Source organism: Rhinatrema bivittatum, chromosome 2 (assembly GCF_901001135.1).
Source record: "Rhinatrema bivittatum chromosome 2, aRhiBiv1.1, whole genome shotgun sequence".
NCBI classification, from domain to species: domain Eukaryota; kingdom Metazoa; phylum Chordata; class Amphibia; order Gymnophiona; family Rhinatrematidae; genus Rhinatrema; species Rhinatrema bivittatum.
Genome location: NC_042616.1, coordinates 545,584,517 through 545,605,402, shown reverse-complemented (window position 1 = coordinate 545,605,402; position 20,886 = coordinate 545,584,517). Strand labels below are relative to the sequence as shown.

Genomic DNA, 20,886 nt, shown 5'->3' with positions numbered 1-20,886 from the left:
GACGGCCCCGGGCAAGGCTCCGAAAAAATTGATGGAATTGCCGGAGGCACCGATGAAAGCATGGAAGGCGTCTGTGCCGGCCTCGAGGGCATCGATGGCGCCAACGGATGCATCGGTGTCGAGGGACGTATTGGCATCGATGGCTGATGCACAACTCCTGATGGAGGAAGGCAGAACGGTGTTTCTCCTCCCGATGAAGCTGTTATCGGAGAGGGCATCGGAGCCATCGGAGACCCGGGAACCATCGGTGGAAGGGCAGTCATCAGCGCTTCCATCCTGGAGAGCAGCGGAGCCAGAGCTGCCGAAATTGGGTCGATGACCGGTTCCACCACTGGTGCCGGAGGAACCTGGAGACATTGCATCGCCTTGTCGATGGCCTCCTGAACCAGCCGGTCCAGTTCTTTTCGGAGACCTGGAGCAAGCAGCCCCGGCTCCAGATGAGAAGAGGGAGGCAGAGGCACAGTCTGAGGGACCACCTTTACAGGCGGAATTGCGACTCCCAAACCCCAATCGGGTGAGGGTGGCTTCGATGACCCGGTCGCAGGAATGGTCTGTGCCTTTCCTGGATGGGGCTTCTTCGACGGTGGCGAGGTCGATGATTTCGCTCCCTCGACAGTCTGAGTCTTCCGATGTCGATGGGGATGTTTTTCCCTGCGATCTCCTTGATCTTGAGGGGGAGTCGCGGGTGTCGATGGCAGTGAAGACATCTATGGCGGTTGGTCACCGATCGATGGTCAATGCTGGCGCGAAGTCGATGGTGCCGGTTCCGATGATGTCGATGCGATGGACGGAGTCAGGGTCTGAGCACGGAAGAGAAGTTCCATCTTCTCCATTCTGGCCTTGCGACCTTTCGGTGTCATAAGGGCACATTTGGTGCAAGTCAGGACATCATGCTCACAGCCTAAACACATTACAAAGACTCCATGGGGGTCTGTGATAGACATGGTGCGAGTACAGTCTGGGCACCGACGAAACCCCAACGCCATGGCCATCGAAAAAATCGAGCCGCGGTACAGTCAATGGCCAGTAGGCCGCAAGGGCCAAACTTGACGGTAATCGACAGAAAACTGGTAAAAACTTACTGGAGTACCGCGGTCGACGAAAGTTAGAGGAGGGACCCCTGTGGGGCAATTTAATTTGAAAAATATTCCGTGAGGAAAATTCCTGTCAGGAATCTCTTCAGAGCTCCTAAACTGCGAGGCTACTGCTGCGCGGAAAAAAGAAGACTGAAGGGGGACCCCGGCTGGCATGCTGGGCATGCCCAGTAGGGGCCAGTCAAAGTTCTGGAAACTTTGACAGAAGTTTTCCGTGATTGGGCTCCATCCTGATGATGTCACCCATATGTGAGGACTATCATCCTGCTTGTCCTGTGAGAAAATCCCTTATCTTTCAGATACTGGAATGGGGTAAATGGCATGTGCTGTTTTGAGGAAGGCTAGTTCCTCTTAGAATCTGGAGTTGGTCTGAAGCAACAAAAGGATTGTGAGATGGAATGACGTGAGGTAGAGTTTGAAACTTCAGGAAATATACTTTGAGAATTCCGAGGACCCACTAATCTGTGATAAGATACCATTGATGGTGAAAAAATTGAAGACTTCCCTCCGTTAGAAGAGTTGAGGGATGAATAATCTGGTAATCAAATATTAGGTCCTGACTTGAAAGGACTTGGATCTTGGCTGGAGTATCTCTGGGATGAGGCCTGGCTTGTTGTTGCTGTGGACATGGTCTATGCTATAGATATGGTTGAAATATCTTAGAAGGGTAAAAACATTGCCTTATATAACTTTGTGCTCGATATCTTCTTTGAGAAGATTGAAGTTCTGAAATAACTGCCGTTGAGCTTTGTAAAGTAGAACAGAGATCCTTTTATGAGGTGTACAGTTTCCTTACCCTTGTCCCCAAACAGGTTATATCCCCTGTGCAAAGGGGGGGGGGGGGGGACGGGACATCTGCCAACTTGTCATGTACATCCTCTTGTAGACTGGAAGCCTTCAAGAATATCAGTTTGATTCCTGCCTGACTACCTTGAAGCTGTATCAAATATATTATAAGCCAACTTTATTAAATGTTTTGTATATTCAGCCACCCTCATTAACATGAGAAATTTATCTTGAGCTTTGATTGGAAGATGAGTAGAAGCAGGTCTAATTTTTTTTTAATAGTATAATTGTAGAGATACTGAACCATTTCAAATTGATGAGCTTTGCAACATTGCTGAATAGAAAAATCTCCTTCTATAGTGTCTATTAATTTTACCTCTTTCCAGATGGAATACTAAAATGAGTTTTGGATTTCTTAGCTTTTTTAGGACAGATTCCATTACTACAAATTCATGTAGTAGTTGGATCTTTTTATGTCCCGAACAGCGTTAGACATATTTTAAGTCTATTTTCCTTGCTACTGGCTATATGGAAAGGGCTGTCTGCTGCATCTTAGAATGAAGATCTTGAAGTACTTTATCTACTGGGACGGCCATGGTTTGCTTAGGTGTCTGTATGTATTTTAAGAAATCCATGAAATCTTCAGTTTGTTCTGTGGCTTCTTCCAGGTTGAATGCAACTGTTTCAGTCATTTTGTTGTTTTGTAGGAAGTCAGGGAACATCAAGACCTCTGGTGGAGTAACTCTCCTGGCTGGCTCCAGCAAGGGGGGTCAAAGGGTAACTGGTGAATCCACAAGAGTGGTAGGTTGTAGGACTCATAAGACAGCTACAAGACATTGTCAAAAACCATGATAAGAATCCATTCCTTTAAGAGGTTGAGCTTGAGATATTTGTCTCTTGATTATCTAGATCTTTTTGATACGGCAAACTAGGTGATTGGAAAACTACATAGTAACATAGTAAATGATGGCAGAGAAAGACCAAAAAATGGTCCATCTAGTCTACCCAGCAAGGTTTTATTTTACGGTAGTAGCAACTGCTGCTCTGTACAGGTTACTCCCAAGCTGAAATGTAAACTGAAGGTGTAATAGACAAATTGCCCCTTGTCCTCATTTCCATTCTCTAGCCAGCAAGGATCTTCTGTGTTTATCTCACATCCTTTTGAATTCCTTTATTGTTATTTATTTAAAATTTTCAACCCGCTTATTACAATTGCAATCAATCATGCTTGTCTTCACCACTTCTTCTGGAAGGGCATTCCATGCATCCTCCAACCTGTGAATAAACATTTCCTGAATCTTCCCCTTTGGGGTTTCATATCATTACCCCTAGTTTTACAACTTCCTTTTCATTGGAAATGATTTGCTATTTGTGCATCATTAGTTCCTTTTGGTATCTGAAAGTCTGTATCATGTCTCTCCTCTCTCCGGCAGATAATACATATTAAGCTCCATAAGTCTAATCTCATACGATTTTCCATTCAGACCCCAATACCATTTTGGTTGCCTTTTTCTGGACCGCTTCAATTCTGTCCTTATACTTTTAAGATGAGGTCTCCAGAATTGAAAGCAGTATAAGATGAGACCTCACTAAGGATCTATACAGTGGCATTATCACTTCCTTTTTCAGCTCGTTATACCTCTTTTGATGCAGCCCAGCATCGTTCTGGCCTTAGACGCTGCTTTGACACATTGCTTTGCCACCTTCAGTTCATCAGACATTATCATCCTGAGTCTCTCTCCCATTTGGAGCACATCTGTCTTTTGCCCTGATCACATCACAACTGATTCTAAGTGGGCAATAGAAGAGGACTGGAAGATTCATCTGCATACCGTTCCCAGCATCCCCTGGGAGAGGACTCCAGAGGTTACAGCGAGAAATCCAGGCTTCAAACTCCACAGCCCCAGATTCCAGAGGTCCCACACCCTTTGCAGTAGAAGAGGACCAGTGTGCAAAACTCAAACCTCTCAATCCTTTGAGTGAAGATCAACTTAATGGTGGTTGAAGAGGACTGGTAAGTATAGCTTTGGGAAATCTTAGGACTTAAAGATTGGAAAGAGGTGAAATAGTGGGATATAGTCTTTAGAGTTGTGTGTATCTGAGATAATAAGCAAGTCAGAGGGAGTTAATTCTAGTATCTATCTTTCCCTTCCAGCTACCCCTGCTCAACCCTGGATTTTTAGACAAGAGGTACTCTCTCATTAAAAATCAATCAGGCTCTTATCTAAATCATACTATTGTACCAGCCATTACTGAGAGTTAATCACCACCTTGTAGGTCACTTGATTAATTAATGAATACATCTATAAATTTAAAGTATTCTAATTCCAACTTCCTTAGCAACCTAAACTGTGTCATTCAACGTACAGTTAAGCTCTGGAATTTGCTGCCAGAGGATGTGGTAGTGCAGTTAGTGTAGCTGGGTTTAAAAAAAGTTTTGGATAATTTCTTGAAGAAGTCCATTAACTGCTATTAATCAAGTTGGCTTAGGGCATGGCCTCTGCTATTACTGGCATCACGCCATTAGAGAGCAACAGGAAGTGATCTGTAAAGTCATCTCCACTGCCTCAAAAGCTTAAGGATAGTCTTAATCCTCCTATCATGCTCATCCTTCAAGGCCACTCCTTCCCTCCAAGGGAATAATCCACTTAGAGACGGCACATACCAGTGCGTCCACTTTGGAAAAAACGCAAATGCTTTCGCACAGCTGGATCCAGGGGGTACAGGCCTTCCAACGTCTGAACCCCTTTATAATTTGCCTCTGTGGTGTCCCATTAAAGATCTACCAATTCCTGAATGGCGTCCATCACAAGGAAAAAAAACAAGAGGCTTTAGGTAAGGAAACCAAAATGCGATGCTTCTTAGACTCTGACATGGCATCCGCACCAGGAACACCCAGCTGCTTCAATGTCTGGGAAATCAGGGCCGGCAGTTCATGTCTATGAAAGAACTGCAACATGGTGCGATATGATTCCAGACCCGGAGGGATTTCCCCATCTTCCAGGGAATCAGGATCTACCTCATCATCAGTGCCATCCAGGTTCCTGTCGGGAATACCCACAGGGAGCAGAGGCGAGTCCCGTCGCTTTAGCATAGGACTGGAAGAGGGAGAAGCCACCGGCTGAGGGTCTAACCTGACAGGATTGGGCGAAACGGAGGACTGTGCCCGAAGAAAACTTTGTAGGCCTTGAAAAAATTTCACCCAAGAAAAGGCAGATGGCTCCAAACCAAGTCCAGAAGGTACTGGAACGGGGCTCACAGAACTACACTCTCTGGCGGAGGAGCCAGTCAAGGGAGAACCAAGGTCTGGCATCCTTCCAGCCAAGGCTGTAACCAACCCATCATCAGAATGGGAGGAGCCAGGCTTAGCAAAATCCAAGGAAGACAACTCACCCTGAGCATTCGAACAGCCCTGACACAGGTTAGAAGACAGGTCAGGCTGAGAAGCACTAATGTCACAGGCAACACAAAGAAAAAGGCATAATCGTGGCAGTAAACATGCATCTGAATGGCTTGCGCTCAAATATTTATGTGCACAAAAATTAAGTGCCGGAGAGGTAAGTGCGGCAAGGCAAAAGCACAACCCTGTGTGCCAAGCAAAGTGTTTGAAATAGTGTAAAACTTGTAAAAAGACACAGCCAAAACTGAGTGCACGATGCATGTGCAGAGCTGATGCACTGCGCACACAACAGCCTGTAGAGGGCAGCAAAACACAGCAGTGTGTGAAAACTCCGCCATGGCCTACCATGCGGCATGCAAGCACAAAGCCTAACTGTGGGGCCTAGCCCACTGGGGCTGCTCAACCGCCAGGCTGCCCAGTTTCCCAACCCCTATGGGAGCGGGAATGAACATCACTGGAGGAAATCCAAAAAACCCCTCTGTCTCTGTATCTGAAGGTAAAACATTCACTTTTTTTTTTTTTTTTTTAAATCTTACCTGAGCTCAGCACTTACTGGATGAATACAGAGACTGTCTCCGGCTGCAAGAGGAAAGGGTATCTGCTGCACCACAGAGTATGGCCTTCTGCACCTGCTGAATGAGCAGCTAAGTCCACCCCAGGAAACCCAGCTACCGGTCCAAGGCACACCTCTGAGGGACCATGGAAATCACCTCAGGAATTCTCAACTGGGGGTGGGACCTTTTAGTATCACTGCAGGAGAGTGGGACTTTCTTTTTCTTAAGTCAAATTTCTCCTTCCAAAAAACACAAAGCAATCCCCATAGGGAGATGCACATCAGTCATCTGCGGGAGACGGAAAATACTGGCAGGCTGGGGTCACAGCAGGAGTACATATACTGTGACATCAGCTTGCTCCATCTCCATCTGCTGGCAGGGGAGCATAACCCACTGGTCCTGAGTTCATCTGTCTACATGCTAGGAAACTATCATTTTTTTCAAGACGACTCAAGGAAAAAAAAGCAACCAAAATTAAAGAAACATATAGAAAAAAATAAAGAATAAACGAAACATTTTGACACATTAAAAGAAGAGCCGAGAGTGCAAAATGCCCCTTTGCTTTAGTAGAAGAAAAAAAAAAGACTAAGGAGACTTATATGATGGGCAGCTGTGCAAAAACATCCATGCATACTTCAGGCCTCATTTACTAAGCATTTTTCCCATAGACACAGAATGGGAGAAAAGCCTTAGTAAATCAGGCCCTTAGAAAGATTTATATGTCTTTCTGCGTCATAAGTGCACCTTCTGTGTCATTGCCATCACCCACTTGTGTGGCTGAATTCATCTTGCTTGTCCATGTAAAAAGCTTTTTGAAAGAATAAAACTAATATACAGATACATCTATAAACTCTATGTTAGTAGTCAAAAAATAAATAAATCAGGGGTATGAAATGGTGTTATTAATTTAAAATAATTTGCTATATCAAAGCATGTACTTTTGCCTGTATGGACAGGCTGGTTATTCTCCTTCCATTAAGGCCAAATGGAATGCCTTGTGAACATTATAAATGTATTTTATGAAAACAACCAAAAAGGAAAGATTTTTTTTAGTCTAGTTGACATTTTTTAAAAAGAGATTCCAGAATTTGGGGCCTACTCTGTGTGTTTACTGTATTCACTGTTAAACAGAGTAGCTAATTGAAATCATAGAGCTGTGAAAAATAAATTACTTTAAAATCAAGTAAAAAACAAACCCAATCTATAGCTCTTGCTAAAATACCTCCATATTCAATATGCAGGGAAGGTTAGATTGTGTGTTGGAGGTATGGGAAGCTTAAGAATTGTTTTAAACCATAGCTAATTACTACTATACCTGCACGTTGCCTTCAAAAATATCTGTCTTCCAAAAGAGACCAATTTTTCCAGCAAGAGGTGCATGCTGTGTATTGTTTTTTATACTTATAACATTACATTTCAGAAAGCCATTTCGAATGTAATCTGAAAAATAAATACATGGTTTAATTCCAATACACAAAAAAAGATTCAGCCTTATTTGTTTTTCATGCGTTTGCCCAGGTGTCTATTTTGATTCAGGCCTCACAGACACTAAAGGTATTCTTCTTGGCCTCACAAGAATTAAATAAAAAAAAAATTCTCTCCCACTCTGTAAAAAAAAATTTCCAATAGCTCAAACCAAACTTTCAAGATAAACATTTTATGCATGTCATAACATAGTAAATGATGGCTGAAAAAGATCAAGTGGTCCATCCAGTCTGTCCAGCATGTTTTTGCCTTCTACATTCAACTGAAACAACTTTTGCCAAAGTTTCCAATGACCTGTTTATAGCCAAAGCCAAAGGTCTTTATTATGTCCTTATCCCTCCTTGACCTCTCTGCCTCTTTCGACACTGTTGATCACTACCTACTCCTTGATATTCTTTCCTCACTTGGACTCTGTCTGTCTTGATTTTCTTACATCTCCCATTAAACTTTTAGAATTTCCTCTAATTACCCTCCATTGCTTCAGTTACAAAATTAGATTGTAAGCCCTGTGGGCATAGAGATAATACCTATAGTATCTGAATGTAATCGGCTTTGATGTACACTCTGAAGTGCCGAAAAGCAGAATATAAAATTCTAAAAATAAATAAAATAATGGTTCCTCCTCTACTGCCATTTCACTATCAACTGGTGTGCCTCAGGGCTCAGTCTTGGGCCCACTTCTCACTATATACTAATTCCTTTGGTGCTCTGATTTCCTCTCATGGCTTTCAATAACATTTTTATGCTGATGTCTACTAGATCTACCATCATGCACAGAAATTTCACCAGAAATCCAGTCCCAGATCTTGGTCTTCTTGACTGACATTGCTGCCTGGATATTCTGCCACCACCTTAAACTCAACATGGCCAAGACATAGCTCCTTATCTTCCCTCCAAGCCCACCTCCCTCTTCCTCCTCTGTTTCTGTGGATAACATCGGTGTCATCCTAGTCCCATCAGCCCGTAACAGTGGAATCCTCAGACTACTCTCTCCTTCTCTACACATATCAAGAACACTGCTAAAACATGTCATTTCTATCTTTATAATATTGCCAAAATCCGTCCTTTCCTTTCTGAACACACTATCAGAAACCTTATTCATTCTCTCATCTCCTCCCACTGAAGACTATTGCAACCTGCTCCTCATAGGTCTCTCGGCAAGCCATCTCTCTCTATTGCAATCTGCCCTAAATTCAGCTATATGACTTATCTTTCATTAAAGCCACTATGCTCACAACCCCTCTTCTGAAGTCACTGCATTGGGCTCCCTATCCGCTTCCACATTCAGTTCAAGCTCCTCTTTCACCTACAAATGCCTTCACTCTGCAGCACCTCACTATCTCTTCTCATCTCTCTCTACACCCCTCCTTGTGCACTCCACTTGTCAGATAAGTCACTCCAATCTGTGCCCTTCTCCTCATTTGACATTTCCTGACTCCATAGCTTTCCACCTAGCTGTGCCGTGTGCTTGGAATAGTCTTCCTGAACTAGTGCACATGCTCCCTCTTTTGCCATGTTTAAATTCAGTCTAAAGACCTACTTTTTTTGAAACCGCTTTTAAATTTTATGCCTGATTGTCTGCTTTTAGTCTTAACTAACTTTCTTTTCTTTAACCATTGTCTTGCTTTATGAAATACCCCAAGTTTCTTATCCTGTATGTCTTATTAGATTGAGCAGGGACTGTCTTTTTGTATGTTTTTACAGTGCTGCATAAAATGTTAAGTAGTAGTAGTCATAGTAGTAGTACCCCATGATGAAATATTACTCCTAAAGATAAAGATAACACAGGTTACCCATTTTTTCATTTCTACCCTTTAGCCACTAGCGATACTCTGTTTATCCTATGCCCTTTTGAATTCCATTACCATTCTTGTCTTCACCATCTCTTCTGGGAGAGCATTCTAAGCATCCACCATCCTTTCCACGATGGTATCCCTTTGGAGTTTCATATCATGACCCCTTGTTCTACAGCTTTCTTTCCACTGGAAAAGGTTTGAACTTCAGTTCAAATCTCTAGTATAAGAAATTTAGAGATGTGCAAAATATTATGCACAGGAGAAAAACTCTGAAGGAAAGAGAAATATTCCTAGAGCCAGCCACCATATAAATTATGTGAGAAGAAAAAAAAGTAGACTGAATACTTTTTAAAGAGAGTCCTGGTGGAAAAAGCAGCAACCACTGCGAGAGGAGAGGAGGGAGACCCCACCACCAATCTCCAGGGATTCCCTTCCTGCCTCTGGGGCCACTAGGCCTGCAACATGACCAGGGCCTCTCCTTCAACCAACTCACTGATATCAGAAAGCTAGCCAGCCTTTGAAACCTGGCAACCCCAGCAAGCCTCTTTCTATGCCCATTCAAAGCCATCTTAACATCTCACCTTACTCTTTGAAGTTTTATCTTCAAACTGTAAGTAATATTTTAATGTTTACAACCTAGGCAACAATTAATGTTCTTAATGGGGCGGATTTTCAGAGCCCTGCTCGCGTAAATCCGCCCAAAACCGGGCGGATTTACGCGAGCAGGGCCCTGCGCGCCGGGAAGCCTATTTTACATAGGCCTCCCGGCGCGCGCAGAGCCCCGGGACTCACGTAAGTCCCGGGGTTCTCGGAGGGGGGCGTGTCGGGGGGCGGGCCCGGTCGTCGCGGCGTTCCGGGGGCGTGTCGGTAGCGTTTTGGGGGCGGGTACGGGGGCGTGGCTACGGCCCGGGGGCGTGGCCGCGCCCTCCGTACCCGCCCCCAGGTCGCGGCCCGGCGCGCAGCAGGCCCGCTGGCGCGCGGGGATTTACGTCTCCCTCTGGGAGGCGTAAATCCCCCGACAAAGGTAAGGGGGGGGGTGTAGACAGGGCCGGGCGGGTGGGTTAGGTAGGGGAAGGGAGGGTAAGGTGAGGGGAGGGCAAAGGAAAGTTCCCTCCGAGGCCGCTCCGATTTCGGAGCGGCCTTGGAGGGAACGGGGGGAGGCAGCGCGGCTCGGCGCGCGCAGGCTATACAAAATCGATAGCCTTGCGCGCGCCGATCCAGGATTTTAGTGGATACGCGCGGCTCCGCGCGTATCTACTAAAATCCAGCGTACTTTTGCTTGAGTCTGATGCGCAAGCAAAAGTAGGCTGTTCGCGCGCCTCTTAAAATCTACCCCAATATGTTCAATCCTAATTCAGGAAAGCCATCTAGACCAGAAGTTCCCAAACTGTCCTGGGGGAACCCTAGTTAGATTTTCTGGGTATCCACAATAAATATGCATGAGAAAATCTGATTGCCATGGAGGCAGTGTATGCAAATTTATCTCATGTATATTAACTGACTGACTGGAGGTCCCCCAGGATAGGATTGGGAATCACTGATCTAGAGGTTCTACAGTGATCAACTTCTAATCAGGGAAACTACCTAATTATCCTTTCCCTTAAATTAAGTATCCATTTTAAGGTCCTGAATGTGATCAACTCACAACCAGGAAAACTATCTACATGTTCTGACTGTGACTAATCCTATTCACAGAAACCATCTAAATGTCTGAATATGAATAACCCGCATCCAGGGAAATCATCTAAATATTCTCATTGTGATCATCCTCCACTAACAGTGGACACAAATGGTCTGAATGTGACCAAAAAAATAAAAGAAATCCACCTGCCCTATAGGTGTCTAACCTTAAGATTTAAATAAAAAGAGGAAGAGCATAGTGCTTCATTAATGCCATCCTACCTCTTCAGTTGATTTAGGGCAGGAATTCCTCAACCACCAAAACAACTTACTGTTCTCCTACAGCTTAAAAAACTCCATAGACCAACCCGAACTCTTAATTAAGAAATGTAATGATGAATTCACTACAGAGATCAAGTTGCTGGGTCCCCTCAAATTCAACCCTACTAGACGTCCCAAAAACTCCTCACTGTTCCATAAAGCTTTTCTTCTCCTCAAAACAGCAATCCTGCCAACCCAAACAGACATGGTGGAAACACAAAACAGATACTAACCTTTGTATCTACAAGGAGCGAACCAAAAAATATAAAACAGCCATTAGACAAGCAAAATAAAAAAAACAGACAACATCTACTAACTAGAGCTAACAACAAATTACCTAAATAAACTTTTCAAACTAGTGTGGAAACTCTTAAAGCCTGACTATTACACTCATTATCACTACTGAAAACACCACAAAAGAAGATTTTGCTGACAGAAAAAATTCAAGCTAGGTGCTTCCCTTTTGATGCTACTGTCTCCACGTCACGCACCACAGGCCCAACTCATCTGAGTAACAGTTACAGGTCTGCCAATGTTGGCTGTTTCATCTCAATTCCACTGAAGCAAATTCTAATTGTCATTTAGCCTTATGTCACTCTGTTTCAAATAAGATGAGGTCTACAGGTTCCCAGGTAAACTTAGTAATGGAATCTGTTAAAGCTGGATTCAAAAGCATACAGCACTCCAATCTGCTAAGTGATATCTTTAAATATATTTATATATTTTCCTCTCTAAAGTGTACACTTTAGAAGTTTTGTTTATTTCTATTTTTAAATCCTTTCCTCCTGCATAATAATTTAACTTAACTACTAAATATAATCTGGGCTATCCCATCTACAGTTTCACAGTGAACTTGCTTATAGACCAAAACTCTTCAGCTGATCTTATTTGCTTTAATTAATAACTCTGTACTACTTTGTATAGAATAAGCTTTGCCACCTGAAAAATTTGTTTGGAATAAGCTTTGCCACCTGAAAAATTTTTTGTAAAAAGCTTATTTGTTTTGGCCAGTCTTTATATCACATTCCCTGTTTTAAAGGGAGAAATTAAAGGTTTTTACCTGTAAGTTATTTATACTCTCCCACTCACCCACAGCATGTTTTCTTCTTAAATAGTTCTTCCAAGCACTTAGGTTAAATGATTAATAGTGACCTAATTAACAATCTAACAAGTTGTACATTAAGAACACTAATCAAGTCTCCTCACTGACCCTTATCAGAATGCCTTTCATTCAGTGTAACAATTGTGATGCTTATGTCCCAAGACCATAACATTTGGAGACTTAAGGTTTGTCTAATTTGCCTCCAGCTGTCTGCAATGAAAAAGGAACAGACTCATTTGAAAGGAGAATTGTCTAAGCTTTGAAAATCCTCATTACAGCATCCAGCATATCATCTCCAACTTCCACAGAGGATTCTGAAACCCAGAAAACATGGATTACAATGGGAGCTGGTAGAACAAGACCTGTGACCCAGAGACACCCAATGTAAACTGAGAAACATTCAGGATTATCCACCCCTACTTCCACAGAGAAGTCAAATATCCAGGAACAAATGGATTCCAGTGGGCTCTGGTAGAATAAGATCTGTGGCAAAGACACATCCACGGTCCATGTTGAAAGTCTTGCATAATGCATTTTCTGCATTGAAAAGTGAAGCTGCTCCTGCAACAAAGAAGGGATGCCTGAAAAGGAAGAAGATACCCAATGCTACCAAAAACCCTTTAACACTAACAAACCTCAAAAGAAAGCTCCTTCTGCTAGGAGATTCCCTCGTTCCCAGTCAAAACCCTGTGGCGGGGCTCTGCTGGGAGGCTAGCTGAAGCCTAGGGGTCCATTGCTGGAAAGAACGATAAGGATTTCCTTGAGCCATGTCACGAGGACTTCCTGACTGACGATGGCGGATTGGAAGCGCTAGCTGATAGCTGTTGAAGGGTCTCATGGTGATCATTCAATTGGGCTACCGCATCCCTGACCTTGTACCTGAAGAGATTCTCTCCCATGCAGAGCAGATCAGCAGGCTTCTCCTGGACTTCCGGCCGAAGGTCCGAGACGTGGAGCCAGGCCATCCTGCGGGTGCCAATGCCCACTGCAGCTACTCTCACCACTGTCTCAAACATCATAGTTGGACCTCACCTTGTGTTTTCCCACCTCCAGACCCTGTTGTACTACCACAGAGAATGCATCTTGTTGCTTCTGCAGCAGGTATTCTAATAGCTCCTAGACCTGTTTCCACAGGTTCCGGTTGTATTGGGTCATATATAATTGGTAGGAGGTGATGTGGGCGATGAGCATAGCACCCTGATATACCTTTCTACCTAGACACCCAGCGCCCTGTGATCCCGACCTGGAGGGGCATTGGCATGGGTGCGAGCGGACTCCACCACAACTGATGGATGAGGAAGGTGGAGCTTCTCAAATCCCAAAAGCCTGTTGGACCAGACAGATGGCATCTGTCTTCCTCTTAACAGGAGAACTGACACTGGATGTTCCCAAATCCTAAGGAGAAGTTCCTTAAAGATATTGTGTCCTGGCACAGCCACTATCTCCTTTGGGACACTGATGAACTGGAGGACTTCCAGCTTCTTATATCGAACGTTCTCCTCTGTGAGGAGCTGAAAAGGGAGAGCTTCAGCCATGGCGCGGACAAAACCCGCAAAGGAAAGATCTTCCGGGGGAGACCTACACCTCTCATCTGGTGGCGAAGGTTCCAAAAGGAGATCACCGGAGTGCTCAGAAGAAGATTCCGAAGTATCATCTCCCCAGGTGTCATACAGGCCCTCCTCCTCACTAAGGTCCCTTGGGGGCCTGCTGGGATGGACCCTGTTCAAGCTCCTCGGTCTGGGCACAGAGGGTATTGGTGGCCTCAAGGGTGGCGAAGCTACCGATGGCACTGAGGCTCCAGATGGCTCAGGAATGAGCTCGGGGAACTCTGGTCGTGGGACCAAAGGACCCGATGGCGCTGGTGGCCACAGAAAATCTTCCTCATCGGAGGACCCAATAATGGGAATAGCTCCAGAGGGGGGGCATCAGTGGCCTTTGAAGAACAGAGGGTCCCTCAGGTACCAGTTGCATTGGAACGATACAGAGTAGGACATCCAGACACTCTAGCAGGGGTGCCAAAAGAGATGGTGCAGGCTCCGGCACCAATATGGGGGCTGGTGCCAAGGGCAGTTTGATACCCCGCAGGGCTCTGAGCACTGTCATTTGTACCCTGCAGTCTAACTCCTCCTGGAAATCTGGTGAAGCTAGGACTGATGGAGGAGGAAGAGGCATGACCGGAGCCTCCTCAGAGTCCCAAGGAGACTCAGTGCCCGGCACCGATGTTGGTGGAGAATGCCTGGGTCTCCCAGGTCTGTCAGAGGCCTCTTTACCACAAGATCGCTTCGGTGGCAGCATGGCAGCCGCTGGTGCTGCACCAGTTCTGGGAGCCGTGTGCTGACGACGACTGTGTTTGCAGGACATTTCGCTGAAAACCGGGTAAGAAAATTGAAGAAAAAACACTATAAGAGCAGAGCTCAATTACCGTGAGGTAACTAACACTGCAGCGGGGGGGGGGGGGGGGGGGGGGAGGAGTCTGAAGAGGGACCCTGTCTGGATGCACAGATAGTGGCATGCTCAGTGTGCCAGTCAAAGTTTTAGAAACTTTGACAAAAAGTTTCCATGCCCGGCTCCAACTGATGATGTCACCCATCTGTGAGGACTACTATCCTGCTTGACCTAGGAGAACAAAGGGTATGCAGAAGGCATTAACAGTGTTTTCACACTGCATGATGGCTGGAGTGAAACACAACTTCCCAAATGACAGAACAGCATCTGTGGTGGAAACAAAGCTGGAGAAGATTATGTGCAGCCGGAAAGGAGCATATCTCAAAGCCTGGTTTCTTCTGAAGGAATTCACAAATGATAGGGGTGAAAAAAGTATAACAGGCCGATACAGAAAAACGTGCGGGAGCGCTCGGGCCACTCTCCTGGGCATGCGATTCAGGAGGGTGGCCTATGCAAATTAGGGCTCGCAGTAAAAAGAGGCGCTAGGGATACTAGCGCGTCTCTAGCGCCTCTTTTTTGACAGGAGCGGCGGCTGTCAGCGAGTTTGACAGCAGACGCTCAATTTTGCCGGCATCGGTTCTCAAACCCGCTGACGGCCACGGGTTCAGAAAACGGATGCTGGCATAATTGAGTGTCCGTCTTCTGACCTGCGGGCCGCAGGCCGATTTACATTTTTTTTTTTAATTTTTGGGGCCTCCGACTTGATATCGCTATGATATTAAGTCGGAGGGTGTACAGAAAAGCAGTTTCTGCCGGCGCCGGCAGAAATTAATGCCATCCTTTGGCAGGCGTTAATTTCTGAAAGTAAAAAGTGTGGCTTTGCTGCACATTTTGCTTTCTGGATCGTGCGGGAATAACTAATAGGGCCATCAACATGCATTTGTATGTTGCGGGCGCTATTAGTTTCGGGGGGGGGGGGGGGGGGGGGGTTGGACGTGCGTTTACGATGCGCTATTACCCCTTACTGTATAAGGGGTAAAGCTAGCGTGTCAAACGCGCGTCCAAACGCGGGCTAACAGTACGCTCCACCTGCACTGTACTGTATCGTATCGGCCCTTATATTAGTGCAAGTGGTTAGTAGCCTGTTTGTTACAGGTATGGGCAGCTGAGCTCTAGAGACAGTTAAGTGTCAATGCTTCTGCAGAAGGAAGCAGTGGCATTACAGCGGATTACCTGGCACATTCATCAGCCCTGGTTTATCCTGGCTGGATTCTGGAACAACTTTTGTCTTTTCAGGTACAGAATTAAAACTATCTTGGCCAGTTGTGGCTGCATTAGTTGTGCTTCTAAGGAAGGCTAGGCTAGATATTTGGTGACAGGCAGCTCTCATGCTGTGAATGTCAGAAGTGTGCATCACAGGAGCAGGTTTTAAAATTGTTGTGAACTGACCCAGGGGCCAGATTGTGAAGCAGTTTTCACTCCCTATAGGAATTGATTTTAACTTCTTTTGGCTGTCTTTAGTTTGCCTGGATGTGCACAATCTGAGCTGAATCTAGAAGCAGGCTATGACTTTACAGGTAAAGAATTAAAGTTTCCTTGATAAATTGGGTCACCAGTAGTGGTATTTTCAAGGAGGCTATGCTGGTTATTGCAACACATTTTCTCTCCCCTGATGCTGGTTTTAATTTTCTTTGGCTAAATTTGCAAGTGCCTGAATGTGATGTGGTCTCCAAGGGAGCTGGATTGGTTGCAGAGCAAATTGGGCAGGCTCGGTCTGGAAGTACATACCCAGGAAGGCAGTGGCATTCCCACCAGGTTGGATTAAGGGAACCATACCCCATACAATCTGGGAATATAGAAGAGCTTTTTTGCTGGGCATTTGCTGCACTTCCAATATGCTGGGGTATGAGGTACACTCATATCATCAAGCAGGGGAATCCCTAGCTTGGGATCTGGCTGCGATGCAACACAGCTGCTAAAGATGTTTAGAGATGCAAATTTGTAGAGTAGCATTCCGCACAGTCCCACAATTCAAAAATAGGAAAATGGCAAGCAATGCATTCTAGAAAGTATGAAGGATTCCAAATTTGTCAGGCAGGACAAAAAGTGATGCATATTGCATGCAAATTTTCATATATGCATATTCATTGTGGATATCTTGAAAACCCGACTGGCTGGTGGGCCCCCAGGACAGGGTTGGGGCCACTGAACTAGAAGGCTGAGAGGAAAATGGGTGAGGTGTAACAATAGTGGGCCAAAATAAAAGGAACTATTACAAAGGTAACTGTGAGAGAGTGCCCCTAATTTTCCCCTATAAATCTGTGAAGGATCAGGCTAGATGCCTGGTCTACCTTAAAATACCCTAGAGCAGGGATGGAGAACTCCAGTCCTCGAGTGCCGCAAACAGGCCAGGTTTTCAGGATATCCACAATGAGTAAGCATGAGAAAGATTTGCATCCAATGGAGGCAGTGCATGCAGATCTTTCTCATGCATATTCATTGTGGATATCCTGAAAACCTGGCCTGTTTGCTGCCCTCGAGGACTGGAGTTCGCCATCCCTGCTCTAGAGCAAGAATGCTCCACGGACGGGACCCTACTGGGCCAGAGAAGCTCAGAGGGCATGACCAGCTAGAGGGAAATAAGAGTGTAAGCCCAGCTGGGATAGAGAGGCTGCGTCCCTCCAGGAGTAGGAGATCCTGAACTACTCTGGGAAGTTGTGTGTACAGAAGACTACGAAGGTAGGCAATATTAGAAAGTTTATTTTGCTGTGTGACATTAGTAATGTGAAATTGCAAGAGAAAATGCTAGAGTCAAGAGTGTTTACTGCTCCAGCCCAGAGGATTTTGCTCGACCAGTCCTTGCATATGGTCTCATTCATGGGATTTTTCTCTCTAAACCTGTTACAAAGAAAAGCCCAAGCCTCCAGAAAGAAGGAAAGAAACGTTTGTGTGCATAGCCTGCCAGAGGTTTGAAGTCAAGCACTGCTGTAATGTGCACCAGAGCACAGAAAAGAGAAAAGTTTGTAAAGAAGAAAAGTTTGTTTGATCTGGTGCCTACTAGAAGCAGCTGAAGGCAAAAGGGTGTGGTTCACAGAGCACATTGAAGCCAAGCAATCCAGCTAGGACTGCAGAACACAGAAGAAAGAAAAAGGAGAGAGAGAAACTGCCTTTAAAAAGGAGAGCAGTTGGTAGGGCCTGGAAAAGGAGAAATTATTACTTACTTGATAATTTCCTTTTCTTTAAAGAGGACAGTTTAAGCCACATCAGTGGATTATGCTCCACTACCAGCAGATGGAGACTGGAGCATAGCTGACATCACGGTATATATACCCCCTTGCGCTGACATCAGCCCGGCAGTATTCTCTGCAAAAGCCAACTGTGGACAACTAAGCAATACATGAACATAACTATTAACAGACAACCAGTCATGTACTCAGCTAATAGGAAAACACTGAGCTCAGACAAGGGGTATAATATTAACCTAGAGACTGGATATTACATTTACCAGTAATCTCTGGAGACGCAGCCACTCAGGAGGTCAATAGCACAACCATCTGGCAGCCAAGGGTAGGGCAGGAAGGTGGATTAACCTGCTCTCATTGAAGAAAAGGAAATTATCAATTAAGTAATAATTTCCCCTTTCTTAGCATTCAGACAAGTTAATCCACACCAGTGGGATGTACCAAAGCTACTCCCAAACAGAGCGGGAGGCTGCTCGTGGTCGGATCAACACCATACTCACAAAGGCTGCGTCCTCCCGGGCCTGCACATCGAGGCGATAATGCCTAGAAAAGGTGTGTAAGGAAGACCAAATCACAGCTCAGCAAATCTTGACGGGAGACAACAATCTAATCTCCACCCATGACATTGCCTGAGCCCTAGTGGAATGAGCCCTAACCCGACTAGGCAACGGTTGCTCAGCATCCACATATGTGGCCATGACTACCTGCTTAATCCAGCAGGCTATCGTAGCCCGTGATGATAGCTCACCCCGTTTACTCCCACCGTGGGGTATAAACAGCCAGTCCGCTTTCCTGAGAGGTTTAGAAACCTCCAGATACCTCAAGAAATGCCTCTTGCCATCTAAGGTCCGTAACAGGCATCTCTCTCCCTGTCCAGAGTCGTAAGGGAAATTGATTGATTCAAGTGAAAATCCAAGACCAACTTTGGAAAAAAAAGACGGAACAGTATGCAGATGTATCGCCCCCGGAGTCACCAGCAGAAACAGTTCCTGGCAAGACAAGGCCTGAAGTTTGGAGACTCTACATGCAGAACAAATTGCCATAAGAAACAGTCTTCAAAGTAAGTAATCTCAAGGAGAGGCTATGCAGTGTTTGACAGGTGGGACCCGCCAAAAAAATCCAAAACCCGATTAAGACTCCATAAGGGCACAGTAACCGCAAGGGAGAAAACTAAGATGCTTCACCCTATTTAAAAAACAGGACACATACAGATGGGACAACAAGGGTCCAACATTCACCTGACCTCAGAAACAGGCAAGAGCCACCACCTGTACCTTCAATGAATTAAGGGCCAGCCCCATAATTAATCTCTCCTCCAAAAAATCCAAAATGAGTGGGATCTTAACCGAACAAGGATGAAACCCTCGATCCTCACACACTCTCCAAACCCAAATACAGGCTAAGGAAGTGGAGAACTTTCTCACTCAAAATAAGTGTTAATCACAGCAGTGCAATAGACACACTTCAGCAAGCAAGCCCTCTTAAAGGCCATAACCATAAGACAAAATCAACTCAGATCTTCTTGAAGAACAGGCCCCTGCCGAAGCAGATCCCTGTGGACCGGTAATCAGATAGGAGAGTTCACCAGGACCCTTCGCAGATCTACATACCATGGCCTCCTGGGCCAATCTGGTACCACCAGAAACACCATCCCATGTAACTCTTGATTCTCCGAATCATTCTGCCCAACATGGGCCATGGGAGAAAGGCATATAGAAGCTTGCCTTCTGGCCACTCCTGCACAAGGGGAATTGATGCCCAAGGACTTTAGATCTCTCCTGCGACTGAAGAAGCAAGAAACCTTTGCATTGTGAGATGTCACCAGCAAGTCTAGAAACAATGATCTGGAACGCCTTGCTTGACAATTCCCATTCTCTTGGATCCAGACTCTGTCTGCTGAGAAATTCTTTTACATTGTCTTTTCCTGAAATGGGTGAAGCTGAGATTCCCTGAAGATGTACTTCTGCCCATTCCATGAGCTGGACTACTTCCTTTGGCACTTGCTGGCTCTTGGTTCCTTACCTGGCGATTGATGTAAGCCACTGGTCACGTTGTCTGACATTACCCGGATTGCTCAACCCTGCAAGGGGTTGATGAACCACAAGCATGCCAACCGTATGGCATGGGCTTCCAGCCGATTGATGCTCTAGAGCAGTGGTTCTCAACCCTGTCCTGGGGACCCCCCCAGCCAGTCGGGTTTTCATGATATCCACAATGAATAAGCATGAGATAAAATTTGCATACACTGCCTCCATAACATGCAAATTTTCTCTCATGCATATTCATTGTGGATATCCTGAAAACCCGACTGGCTGGGGGGGTCCCCAGGACAGGGTTGAGAACCACTGCTCTAGAGAGACTATTCTGTACTCCAGCACCCCTGCACTGTCACCTCCTGAAAGCAAGCTCCCCAGAGTCCTGGAGGCTCACATCCATCATGAGCACTAACCAGTCTTGTGTTTATAGGGAAAAGTCCTTCCTTAGATGATCCGCTTGCAGCCACCACTGCAGTTGGATGCTGATCTCCACCAGTAAATGAATCTGTATCACGTAGTCCTGAGACTGTAGACTCCAACGAGCAAGCAGTGTGTGCTAAAGAGAACGCGTATGTGCCCTTGCCCATGGAGCTACCTCTAGGGTGGCTGCCATCAACCTGAGTACCTGTAGATAACACACTATAGGGCATACTGTTTCTATCAATAGTCACACCTGCGCCATCAGCTTCTGAATGCAGATCTCTGGCAAGAACACCTTGCTTTGCTTTGTGTTAAAACGAACACCAAGATACTTCAGTGTCTGGGATGGCTGTAGATTGCTCTTGGCCAAGTTCACCACCCAGCCTAGTTCCTGTAGCAAGGAGATCACCTTGCGTGAGACCAGAAGGCTCTCTTTCATATACTTGGCCTGAATCAGCCAATCGTCTTAAGTATGGGTAGATCAAAATGCCATCCTTTTTCAACACTGCTGCTACCAGCACCATGACCTTGGAAAATGTTCTAAGTGTGGTGGCCAAACCGAAGGGCAGCACTCGAAACTTATGTCACCTCAAAACAATGAAACAAAGAAACCGTTGATACTTCAGCTGGATTGGAATACGTAGG

The 20,886-nt window shown here is 45.4% G+C and overlaps 1 protein-coding gene across 6 annotated transcripts in view; it reads right to left on the bottom strand.

Moving 5' to 3' along the window:
* Positions 1-20,886, bottom strand: part of FBXO15 (F-box protein 15) — a 229,876-nt gene that overhangs the window by 32,317 nt on the left and 176,673 nt on the right. For 5 of the 6 annotated variants that reach the window (XM_029590885.1, XM_029590883.1, XM_029590881.1 and 2 more), the window contains one exon: positions 7,150-7,274. The exons of the other annotated variant lie outside the window; for it this stretch is intronic. In XM_029590885.1, coding sequence (XP_029446745.1) covers positions 7,150-7,274 — 125 coding nt within the window. The remainder of the gene's footprint in view (positions 1-7,149; positions 7,275-20,886) is intronic. 6 annotated transcript variants of the gene reach the window in all.